General features: G+C 47.9%; 1 protein-coding gene across 2 annotated transcripts in view; it reads right to left on the reverse strand.

Annotated features, from left to right (window-relative positions):
* Positions 1 to 12889, reverse strand: part of MECR (mitochondrial trans-2-enoyl-CoA reductase) — a 31001-nt gene that overhangs the window by 12951 nt on the left and 5161 nt on the right. The window contains exons 2-4 of one of the 2 annotated variants that reach the window (XM_065877032.1): positions 8987 to 9058; positions 4141 to 4238; positions 3545 to 3676 (exon numbers count right to left, since the gene is read on the reverse strand). In XM_065877032.1, coding sequence (XP_065733104.1) covers positions 3545 to 3676; positions 4141 to 4186 — 178 coding nt within the window. In that variant the 5' untranslated portion in view covers positions 4187 to 4238; positions 8987 to 9058. The remainder of the gene's footprint in view (positions 1 to 3544; positions 3677 to 4140; positions 4239 to 8986; positions 9059 to 12889) is intronic. The other variant, XM_065877025.1, reaches the window with a different exon arrangement.

The following is a 12889-nucleotide window of genomic DNA, read 5'->3' on the forward strand; positions in this document are numbered from 1 at the left end:
TTAAAAGCACTGGCTCTGCCACTCACTAGTTGTGTTGACTTTGAATGATCACTTCACCCTTTTTGAGTTGCAGTTTTTCTAATCTATGAAATACGGAGAATAACACTCCCACTGTAGTGTGAAGATTAAGTGATGACATTGTACAGCCTGTCATTGTGCCTGGTACACAGTAGGTGTGGAACATCCCTTGGTCTCCTTTTCTGATCTGAATTCCCAGGCCTGAGTTCTGAGGACTCCCATTCCACACTCACGTGCACCTGACCCTTAACCATCTCTGTCATCTAACGCAGGGGTCCCTAACCTATGGCCCATGGGCCAAACTTGGCTCACCACCTGTTTTTGTAAATAAAGAGCTTCATTGGAACATAGCCCATTTTTTATGTATTATTTATGGCTATTTACATTGGCATGGTTGAGTAGAAGTGGAATGGCCTGCAAAGCCTAAAATATTTACTAATTTGCCCGTTAAGAAAAAAGTTTGCCGCAAATTTAGTGTTTGCAAAGATCATTGTATGTATTCCCTCAGTTGAGACAGACAAGGCAATGACTATTAGCTCCATTTTAGAGATGGGGAAACTGAGGCTCAAAGTAATTGTGATTTAAACAAGGTCATGGGGTGGTGGGGTGGTGGTGGTGGAAGGAGGGCCTGTATCTCATTCCCAGGCTAGTGCTTGCTATGCCCCATGCTGCCTCAGGGGGGTTTGAGTGTTTCCAACGAGAAAGCCAGTTCACACATTAGCTGGCTCTGTCTCCCTTGGGATTGGTTGCATGTGGGAAAAAGCTGGCTACAGGCGCAGCAACAGCTGAGTAGCTCAGTGCATGAAAAATGCCCAAGATCTGGCCAGTTGAGGACTTATCTCTTTAATGACAGCTACTCTACTAAACGGCAGTCTTCACTAGAAGAAAGACCGTGCCTGTTCCCTGCTGTGTGTTAGAGCCTGGCACCCTCAGATGCTCACAAAATGTCTACTGAATAAACTGAGTTAATTAGCATCCTGACAATGATAAAATCCTCACCCCCATCCTCTCCGACTGCTTTAAAAGAATCACCTTTCCTCCAGGGAGGAGAAATCCCCGCTCTGGCTATCACCCCCGCCACACGTGCAATTACGCACACACCTGGCACATGTCCTTTATTCTCTCCAACCTCACCGAGCTTCTAGGCCCACCCCGTCTCTCCAGTCCTACAGCACTACTTGCTCAGGCCCTCATCGTCTGAAGCGTGGATTGCCCAGCCACCTCCTCACTGGCTTCCTGCCTCCACCCTCCGCCTTTCCAGAGCATTCTCTGCACTGCACAGATCTGATCAAATCATTCATGTTCACTCTTCATCAGGCCCCCAGTGACTGTGGATGCGAGCCCTGCACGACCAGGTCCCAGCCGACCCCTCCGGCCTCTTCTCCCTTCCCCCTATCCGCCCATGACCCAGCCATACCGAGCCACCTGCACTGTGATGATGCCCTGCCTTCTCCGTCACCTTTGCTCATGCCGCATTCGCTGCCTGGGAAGCCCTTCCTCCCATGGCTGTACTTCTACTGTCTTCCAGACCCAGTTTAAGCATCACTTCTCTGAGAAGCCTTTCCTAATGCTTCCCAAGATAGGGAACTCTTGCCTTTGTGTTCATCCTGTGATCACACCACTCATTACACTGCACTGCATTAAGTGCTCTTTCCCCACTCCCAGCCAAGAGCACTTTGAGGGCAGAGACTGTGTCTGACCTAGGTTGTGTGCCCTTCACTCTGCACGGGGGCTGGCCCGAAGCACCAGTCAGTATCCAGTGAATCCTCACACATCTCAATTTGTTCACCTGGCTGTGCTCTTTCACTGCCAGGGGACTTTCGGGGAGGGTGGGGCCGTTCTTGGCACTTCCCTGATCTCAGAGAAGGAAAGAACTTCTAGTAAGTAGACTCCTGGTGCTGTCTTCTCTTGCCTGGTACATTTTTCTTTCTAGAACTGCTCCTTCCTAACCTCTGGGGCTGTCGACCACAAGGCCTCACTCTGTACCACAGAGGTTGGCAAGACACTCAACCAGGGCAATTGGAGTGGCCTAAGCCCACCCCCTAGTGATAGGTTCAGGGATGGGCAAGGATCCAGACAGGGCTGGTCAGAGCCCTTCTGGGGGATGGATATGGTTGTTTTGGACACATTGTGGAGGACATGCTTCTTTGTTTGCTCTCAGGATGATGTAAACCTCAGGCTGCTGGTGGCCATCTATGAAAGGTATATATCAGAGTGGGTCTGAATCTTACCTCCACCACTTATTGGCTGGGTGACCTTGGGCAAATTGCTTAATCCTTTACATTTACTGTAGTCTCATCTGCATAATGGGAATGGTAACAGTATCTACATCATGTTGTGGGAATGACTGAGTAAATATAGGGAAAGTGCTTACAACAGTGCCTGGTACAAACGGAGTGGTCAATATTTGTTGCTATTCCTATATCACTGTGTGGGGAGATCCCATTGGAGAGCTAATGAGAATAAGAGAAAGAGGTCTCATAGCATTGGTGTTTCTGGATCCAGCTGTGCCTGAAGCCTTCCATCTCTTGCACTTCCCAGTTCCACAAACCAATTAACTTCTTTTCTGATAAAACAAGTTTGAGTTGACTCTCTGCAAGTTATAACCCAAAGGGTCCTCCCATTGGAGTGTAGCGGGAAAAACGGAGGAGACAAGGGTCCAAGGGGCTCTCCTTTTAGTTAGCTGTTTGCATTTGGACAAGGGCTTCTTCTTAGGTTTCAGTTCCTCGTATGTCCAATGGGGTGAGGTAATGTTTGTACCTCAAAAACGACCAAGTACGAAAACACAAATCTCAGCAAAGACTCTTTACCACATGTCACAGAAAACCCTAACTCTCAGCATGGCTTTCGCAGGGCCTTCCCCAGGCGGCCCCACCTGCTCTGTAACCTCCCCTTCACTTTTCCAGTCTTCTCTCACATGCTCATCCTCTGCTGTGGCTACACTGGGTTCTCCTCCATTTCCCAAACTCACCCTTGTGTCTTTGCTCATTTCGTTTCCTCTAAATGCCACAATTTGCAGCACATCTCTACCTACCAAAATTCATCCATCAAAGGTCCCTTCCAATGAAGCCTCCTCCATGAAGCCCTGATCCTTCCTTAAGACTGTGTCTCTCTCACACGGAGTCGCCAGAAGTACCCTCTGCTTCTTGTGAACTTGCAGCACTCCCTTTATGGAGGTTGCTGGTTTGGAGATTACCTCAATTAGATTTTACCCTCCTGGAGGGAAGGGGCTGTCTTATTTGATTCCCCATTGCGCCCTCCATTCCCTAGGGATGTAGGGATTCAGAGACTCATAGCTCCGATCAACATGCGTCCACAGTGATGAGAGCAGGTGTATCACTTCCTGAGCAAAAGAAATAGAACTGCCGCTCTCCTGGTCCAGCTTCCACCCCCACTGGAGGTGGGTATATGGACTTAATAATAAACCCTGTGCTGCTTACTTACAGAGACAACGAACGGACGTGTATCTCGCGGGTGAGATAGGATCTGAAACAACAAAAAGCTGCAAACACCTGGAGAAACTCACCCAAACCAGCATTCGCTGGAATCACCCAGTCTCCTGGCTTCACCCTGGTCACACTGCTGCCCACCGCTACGACCTGTCCAACACCTTCATTCCCTCCAACAGCAGGCAGCTTGGGAAGGAGGCCATAATTTCCTAAGGGAGAAGAGCACAGAGCATCATCCAGTGAAGCTTGGGCAGTGAAAGAGCATGGACTTTGGAGTCAGACAGACCTCAGCCTGTTCTGGCCTCTGCCTCTGACCAGCTGTGTAACTAACCAACCTCTCTGAGCCCGAGCTTCTTCATCTGTAAAGGGGGATAATACTCCTCAGCTTCATGGTTATTATGAAGATTAGATAAGATAATGTAGGAAATGAGCCCAGCATATCGCACACTTCACAAGGGTTGGTTTGCTCCCCGTTGCAATCTTCCTAACTCAAAAAGCCTCACATTCCAGGGAGGGGAGGCCAGAGAGGGCTCACACGGCCTGTAGACGGCTCATCTGGAGAACAGCTGCTGCTAATCACAGGAATTTCACACCCACACCTGGGGAGGAATGAAACCGAGGTGGCGGCTAAGCAAAAAAGCCAATTAACATAAGCCACAGAAACCAAGGTTACCTTGGATCATATTAATGTCAGATGGATTGACAGGGGCTGCCAGCATCTTCACATGGACGTCTGATCCACCCACAGCAGCCAGCTCCAGGTTCTTCAGTCTAAGCACAAAGCCAGAGAGAGATGTTCATGTCAGCCAGGCTAGCCAGGGAGTCTTTTGCTCAAATCATCTCCCCAAAGTAGGTCAGGCAGCAACATTTTTGAGCTGCCATTGTGCGCCCAGGAATTAGGGTTGTTAAGAAAGAGAGGAGCTGTAAGGAATTAGTACAGGACACAGAGTAATGCTCATTAACTGCAAATGGAAAGTCCTTAGTGACCTTTCCACTCCACCACCCACTCTAGCGCAGAAAATAGCTAAAACTCCTTTGGACATTGTTTAGTAGTGGTTAGCGATGCTAAGAATCACCTGGTATACTAATATTATGGATTCTCAGGCCCCTGGGCTGACCTACTGAATCAGAATCTCTAGATAAGGGGCACCCCAAGTGGTGAGGGAAATAGAGATGGCCCATGGAGTTGGGAAAGAACTCCCTGGGTGACTGTGGTTCACCCCCTGGAAGGATGTCCCTTCTGTTTGAGGATCTGGTCTGTCAGAAAGGATGCTGGATGGAGAGCTGCGGGCCTCAGGTGTGAAACTCCATCACAGGATGGCTGCATCACGGCAGGCAGGTTTCTTCCCTGCTCTAGGCCTTCGTTTCTCCATTTGTAAAATGGGGGTGATGCCACCCTCACCCCCACTTGCATTTGATCACTTCCAAGAGCTCTTCCCATTTCAAACCTGGGTGGTAACTCAGAGTACTCACAGTGGGTGTGCTGTAGACATCAGGGGACTAACGTCTTTATCCACTGGAATGTTGGTTAATGGGTAAAACCTGCCCAGTGGCACTGCCCATGTGCTGCTTTTTTTTTTTTTTAATAAAAGGAGACCTTCCAACCAGAAAGGACTGATCAGTGTATTAGACCAATGGATCCTCATGACTTTTAATTATCAGAGATTCCTTTTCTGTCTCTCTCCATACCTCTGAGACTTCATGTTTGCAGTGCTTTTCTCTGCCCAAATGTACTTGTTAATAATTCTCCTTATTTTTACTCACCAAAGGCAGATATAAAAGCCAACCAGAGGTTCTTAGCATTAGGCAACAGTGTCACTGCACTAAGCTGATGTAATTCCACCCACTTCCTGCTGAAATCTGATCTTTTAATTATACCTGAGGCTCCACTTGGGGTAAAAGTGTGATTTCTAAGAAATCGCTTGTACTAAGTAGTAATAATTGTGACAGGCATTTGTGAGGTGTTTATTATACACCAGGTATAACACACCTGTGCTAAGGGCTTTAAACACATAATCTAAGATGTAACACCCCTGTGATGAAAGTATGACTATTCCCATTCTATCAAGCAGGAAATGAAGGCTCCGCAGTGTAAGAGAATTGGTCAGGGTGGGGCTTATCCACTTTAAGAGTTGGCTCTCTTACTTACCTTGCTCTAAACCAGTACCTGAAATGAGCATGGGAATCCCTCTGACTGCCTACGAGGACCCCTGGGGACCCAACCTGGGAATCCCTGTACTGGATTATGACCAAAGTAAGGGAGGCCATGCTTTACCATGATTGAGAAACAGCTGCAAAAAACCAAAATAAAAACACTCTCTACAGAAAATGGTTAACTAGGAAGGAGTTGATGACCAGGGCAGAGAGAATACAGAAAGGGCTTTTTTTTCCCTTTCAGGTTAAGTATTAAGGAATGTATGTTTTTGTTTTTGTTTTTTTGCGGTACGCAGGCCTCTCACTGTTGTGGCCTCTCCCGTTGCGGAGCACAGGCTCCGGACGCGCAGGCTCAGCGGCCATGGCTCACGGGACCAGGCGCTCCGCGGCATGTGGGATCCTCCTGGGCGGGGGCACGAACCCGTGTCCCCTGCACCGGCAGGTGGACTCTCAACCACTGCGCCACCAGGGAAGCCCGGAATGTATGTATATATACATAGCTGGAGGAGGGAGAGTCCTCGTAATAATAATAACTACTGTTTGAGCATGTACCAGTCAGGCACGCAGCTGAGTGCTTTCCGTGTGAGCTTTCATATTATTCTGATTTTACAGCGGTGGAACAAAGGCGCAATAAATAACTTGTTTCAGGCCACCAAAAGTCTAAGTTGCTGATATGGTTTGAACCTGGCAGTCTGACGCTAGAGAAGCCGGCTGGTGAAGGGCTGACCCCACACCACGCAGAGGGCTGCAAGAGAAGCCTGGAGTAGTGGGTAGCCTTGACCATTGCTGGGCCTGCTTGGGGAGCTGGGGGCCAGGGGGAGGGCTCCACAGCCTCTCCACCAGGATAAGGAGGGAGGCGTCAGCCCAGACGGCACTGTTTCTCTGTGAACACATATGTAAGTCTGCCCTCCAGAGAAAAATCCTGCCCAGAGCAAATGGATTGTGGACTAGCTGCCCCTTTATATCATCTGTACTGCTTCTCTCTTGCAGTTTGACAGATAATCAGAGTTTTTCTGTAAGCTGACAGAGTCCACGTGCTCAAGCTACTTAAAGACATTTTTTTCCTGCACATTTTCTACACGCTCTTCCCTCAGCCCAGAATTCCTTTTCCACAGCTTCTCTGCAAAGTGAGAAATTGAACTCACCCTTTAGGACGTGGCTGAAATTTTACTTCCCCTAAAGCATCTTTTTTTTTTTTGTCATGATATATTATTTATTTATTTTAACATCTTTATTGGGGTATAATTGCTTTACAATGGTGTGTTAGTTTCTGCTTTATAACAAAGTGAATCAGTTATACATATACATATGTTCCCATATCTCTTCCCTCTTGCGTCTCCCTCCCTCCCACCCTCCCTATCCCACCCCTCCAGGCGGTCACAAAGCACCCAGCCGGTCACAAAGCACCCAGCCGATATCCCTGTGCCATGCGGCTGCTTCCCACTAGCTGTCTACCTTACGTTTGTTAGTGTGTACATGTCCATGACTCTCTCTCGCCCTGTCACAGCTCACCCTTCCCCCTCCCCATATCCTCAAGTCCATTCTCCAGTAGGTCTGTGTCTTTATTCCTGTCTTACCCCTAGGTTCTTCATGACATTTTTTTTTTCTTCTTAAATTCCATATACATGTGTTAGCATACGGTATTTGTCTTTTTCTTTCTGACTTACTTCACTCTGCATGACAGACTCTAGGTCTACCCACCTCTTTACAAATAGCTCAATTTCATTTCTTTTTATGGCTGAGTAATATTTCATCGTATATATGTGCCACATCTTCTTTATCCATTCATCCGATGATGGGCACTTAGGTTGTTTCCATCTCCGGGCTATTGTAAATAGAGCTGCAATGAACATTTTGGTACATGACTCTTTTTGAATTTTGGTTTTCTCAGGGTATATGCCCAGTAGTGGGATTGCTGGGTCATATGGTAGTTCCATTTGTAGTTTTTTAAGCAACCTCCATACCGTTCTCCATAGTGGCTGTACCAATTCACGCTCCCACCAGCAGTGCAAGAGTGTTCCCTTTTCTCCACACCCTCTCCAGCATTTATTGTTTCTAGATTTTTTGATGATGGCCATTCTGACTGGTGTGAAATGATATCTCATTGTAGTTTTGACTTGCATTTCTCTAATGATTAACGATGTTGAGCATTCTTCCATGTGTTTGTTGGCAGTCTGTATATCTTCTTTGGAGAAATGTCTATTTAGGTCTTCTGCCCATTTTTGGATTGGGTTGTTTGTTTTTTTGTCCCCTAAAGCATCTTTTGACTCTCTTCTTGGCCCTGAAAAAAATCACTTGCTCCACCCTCAGTGCTCCCATTACACAGATGGGGGTGACTATGCCATTTAAGACCATCTAGTTTATGAAGTCTTTTCATACATTTTCTTCAACTGATCACAAAGCATAAATTAACATTCCTTTTCCAACTCCTGGGGCCGGATGTCCTCCAGAGTTCAGGCCCGTGTGTTAGCTGCACCTCTCCCTGGGGCACAGGCAGCACTCCCATCAGACACATTGTTCCTGAAGCAAAAAGTAGGAATATTCACACTACGTGGGTTGAACAGTGACCATATAAAAACTTCACTCCAGATTAGGTTTTGCCTCCAAATGAGTTATGAAAAAACAAAACTGCTAGTTTTCAGAGCTTTCTGGATTTTGGAGTGCAGGTATGACTTCGGATTTGAATCCAGGTCTTTCAGACTCAGTTCAGGGTACTTTTTACTTCTCACTGAGTTTTAAAGTCAGAATGTGTGTTGTCTCCCTACTAGGCTGTAAGCTCACGGAGGGCAGAAAACTTTTAGTCTTAACTCAGTGTTTAGCACAGCATCTGGGACCACAACAGTGCTGGAGAATGCTTCTTAAAGAAATTGTCCCATTTTCCTCTTTAGTGAGAAAATCTGGTGCAAAAGCGACAGTCAGGGAGTCAGGGGAGGGGCTCACACCCCAAGGACTTAGCTATTGAGGCTGGTACTTGCTCTCCCTGGTCCTGGGCTGTTTAGGAAAATACCGCTGAACGATGGGTACAAATAAAAACGGAGATTATCCTTAAGGGAGTTCAATCTAAGCAAAAACCCACGCCTCGTTTCCTCACAGGAGTGCAGATCAAATCTGCAGTACGTTTGTAATTCTTAAAAATCTAGATGGCCGTGGTCAGGATAAGAATACAGGTAGCTCTCAGTTCATAGATGAAGGGTAGAACATGGATTTGGAGTGAAACAGGTAGTCCTGGGTGTGAATCCTACCTCAGTCATTGACCAGCTAGCTGAACCTCACAGTACTCATCTGTGGAATGGGAGAACACTAGAAGTCAGCTCATGGATTAGGTGAGTTAATGGACATAAAGCACTTGCTAGAGTACCTGATACACAGTAGATGCTGAAGAAATGTTAGCTGTTGTCAGAGGTGGGACTATCCAAGGAAACCTTTGAAACAGCTGGCTATACCTCTGAAAAAAATCAATGAATCACTCAAAGGAAGACGGCAACTTTTCGGAAAATTCAAGTAAATTTAATTAAACAAATATTTATCAACAGTCCTACTAAGTGCCAGGGACTGTGCCAAGGGCTTTAAAGATGAAAAAAATAGTATCTCCTGCCCAGGAGACTGATGGCGTGGGGACTCACATGTGGAAACACTGGGAGGGCGCTTGTAGTGCTAAAGCCAACTGAGTGTGTGACCAGCCGGAGGGATAGCAAAGGGTTACCAAAGGGACTTCGGAAGGTGTGATATCTTAGCTGAAGCTTGAAGGATAAACAGGAGCTTATGGGGTGGACTGAGAGAAACGAAGGATTTCCTGCCAGAGGGAATGGTAAAGAATCTGACCTGATGGTAGGCCAGGCACAGGTGCAGTCTAGGTTGGCGTTGTGGGAATGGAGAGAAGGATCTGATAACCTGGAATCTCTTAAATAAAAAGTGGCATTGATATCACTTGGCGACTGACTCCATGGGGGTGGCTGGGGAGTCTTTGATGGCTCCCAGGCTTGGGCAACTGGATGTTGAGATAGGAGGAAAGAAGAGTGGCTTGGAGTGGGGAGGAAGGTGTCACATCTGAAGCCTGAAGCAGGTGGCCTGCAGTACGGAATGGAGCAGAGGGTGCTCTGCACTGGACACACAGGTGAGTCAGCTGCGTGTAGGTGGAGTCTAGGATGGTGGATAAACTCATTCTGGGTGGTCTGGCTGGACAATTAAAGCTCCAGACACTGTGCTTAGCGTTCATATACTAGATGCTGTTGAGTCCTCAAATTGTCTGGAGGGTGTCGTCACCCCAATTTTCAGATGGGAACTGAAGCTCAGAGAAGTTAAGTAACTTGCCCAAGGTTAAGCTGTTAGTAAGTGGCAAGACTTGATCTTAAGCTTGACTCCAAAGCTCAGACTGTCGAACACTAAGCCGGCATCCCCTACACTGTGTGTGTGGAATCTCTGTCCTGGGAGATATTAATAGGTATTCCCTGGGGTCCAATACTTTTGGGAAACGCTGCCTACTAAACTCCCTTTATAAGATTCAAACTGCACATTACAGTCATAAAGGCTCTGAGAAGTCCTGCAGTAAAGAAACCCACGTGGCTTTGTGTAACCCAGAGTTTCCAGAGTTAACTCAGCTGAGAACACTTCCCTCACAGCACGCTGAGTACCCCAGACAGCAGTTTGAAAAGTGCTGCACTGGGCTGCAGCCTGCTCCCAGTTCTCTTCTTTGTCTTCTGGGAGCCTAGCTGCTCTGCACCAGCTGAAATTCACAGAAGTGGGAGGGAAGGGGAGTGGGGCAGGAGACGGAAAGTTGAAGCTGCAGACAGAGGTGGGTGAGGGCGGGGACAGGCCTGACACAGGCTGCTTGCGCAGGGGGAGGTGTGTTGGTCCAGCTGCGTCTCACCAGGAAGACCAGCCCCAGCCTGCCCCACGGAATGCCGTCAATACTAGACACTGCCGTTCCTGCAGACAGTTCTAACAGTGTCGTCAAGGATACCATTCTGCCGAGACAGGAAGGAAAACCGGGCCGAGTCTGAATTCCAGAGTTGGACCTCGGGTGTAATGATAGCAATTTCTTCCTTGTTTTTTTTTGCTTTAAACTCACCAAAGGAACTGGTGGCTGTGTTATGGAGTGCAAAGGAGGCACCCAAACACAGCCTGGCTGGATCTCAAGACACTTTCCCAAGACTGTTCAGTCCCTTCCCGTGTGAGTAGTGGCGCCACGCGACTCGGAGGGATGCCTCTGCCTTCATTCGACAGATCCCACACTGGATAAGGTCACAATGGCTCCTTTGAGGCAAAGGCTGTACACCTGTGATGCCATATGAACTACAAGGGAGACAAAAGCAGGCAGAAGAAAGAGCCTTTTGAGAGGGGGGAAAAAGAGGCCAGTACTCTGGGGCCTGGCTCAGTTATGCTGGCCGTGTAAGGCGGGCATCAGCCAGCTCTGCTAAGATATCTTTCCTGCCTTCCGCATTTAATTAGCAACCATTTGTACTTATCTTGCATCTTCCACTCAATCACCTCAAAGTGGTCCCTCGTCATTTTGCACAGGAAGAGTTGTCATGGGCCACGGAGACTTTCTCCTCTGCTCATTACAGAGCCAAGAATGTGCGTTCCATCACAGAGCTCTGGGGGCAGGTAGCTGATGTCTTACGTGGCTCTCCCGGGTCTGTCTGCAGTCCCCGTGGTCACAAACAAGCCGCCTTCTGTGATTTAGTGAAGTGCTGGGCATTTGATTAATCGTTAATAAGCAGGGCACAACCGGGCAACTGTGGAGGAAGCAGGGGATGCTGGTGGCCACAGCTGGGGGGCTTCTCATGGAGTCCTGGGCTCTCTGCCTCTCCCGGGCAAAGCTCACGGGTTCTGTGTTTCTTCGTGGTGTGCGGACACTCCCGCTTTCCTCCCTGCGCCTCTTCCGGGTTCTCTGCCTCCAAGTCATCTTGCCTTCCCACCATTCAGGACTTTTTGTTCTGTAGCACAATCGCTTTGAATGCAAGGGAATCAGAGACAGATGGCAACTTGTGCAAGTTTCTACCCAGGATTGGCAAAGAAACCCTCTCCCTACCCTCTCAATCTCCTACTTCCCTCAACTAAGATTACCAGAAAGGTTGCAAGCCCCATAATATTCTACATCTGCTAACATCAGGAAACTTGCGTGAAGGGAGCTGCACAGAGCCTGTTGCTTCGTCTGCTGAGGCCTAACTCTCCTTGCTGCCTCAGAGAGCACGACTGGGCCACAGCAGGGGGCAGAGGCCCTGCCTGCAGCTGCTTTTCTCTTTCATGGGTAGAACGATGACCATGCAGCCCTTGCCTGCTGGGCCTCTGATTGTGTAACTAACCAATAGCAAAGGGGGCCCTTGGTGAAATCTTGTGCCCAGGACCCCTTATTTCAAGTCACATCGTTGCTCCCTGGAGCAAACACTGGCGAGCAGGCAGTCCAACACCTGCTTCAGCTTCACAGACTTGTCAGAGCTGGACAATTGTTGGATCAGAGGACTCAAGCCTCAGAACCATTTCCACGGCTGCAGGATAATGTTGAGAAGGGTGCTGAGGCCCCATCTTGTCTTGGCAGGAAAAAGTGTTGTTTGGGGAGAATGAGGCAAAGAGGTGTGTAGGTTTTGAGGTACATAGAAAAGGGAGCTGTGAAGATTTGTCACTGGCACAGAAGACAGGGCGGGGGGATGGCACGCATTCCCATGTTTCCGGCTGCTGACCTTGGTCAACCCCTTTCTTTTATCAAAAAACAAATGAAAAGAATGGAATAGTACAGGGAACGATATTCAGTATCCTGTAATAATCTATAATGAAAAAGAATATGAAAAAGAATATGTAGATATAACTGAATCACTTTGCTGTATACCAGAAACTAACACAACATTGTAAATCAACTATACTTCAATAACCCCCCTCAAACAAAACAAAACAACAACAACAACAAAAAAAAACTGAAAAGAATGGAGACTTGAGTGATGTCCTCATTCTAACAATGGGTGGCGTGGGTGGGACTACAAGCCAGGCCAGTGCTCTTGCAGGTAGTCCCCAATGACACACCTTGAGCCACAGATTAGCCTCATGTTATCTTTGTTTTTCCTTCTCTAAAATGAAGACCCTTCCCACGGCATCCAGGGTGGGAAAGACCTGGAATCACACAAGCGTGCTTGCAGGAGCTGCTAGGAGAGGGCCGGATGATAAGAACTTCCTCCCAGACACTCTGCACGTTGGAAAGCCCTGGTCTACGGTGCAATCCCTCAGAGGTGTGCTGCCAAGTTTCACCCTCAGAGGAAAGAATGAGGAAAAGAGGG

Source organism: Phocoena phocoena, chromosome 1 (assembly GCF_963924675.1).
Source record: "Phocoena phocoena chromosome 1, mPhoPho1.1, whole genome shotgun sequence".
NCBI lineage: Eukaryota > Metazoa > Chordata > Mammalia > Artiodactyla > Phocoenidae > Phocoena > Phocoena phocoena.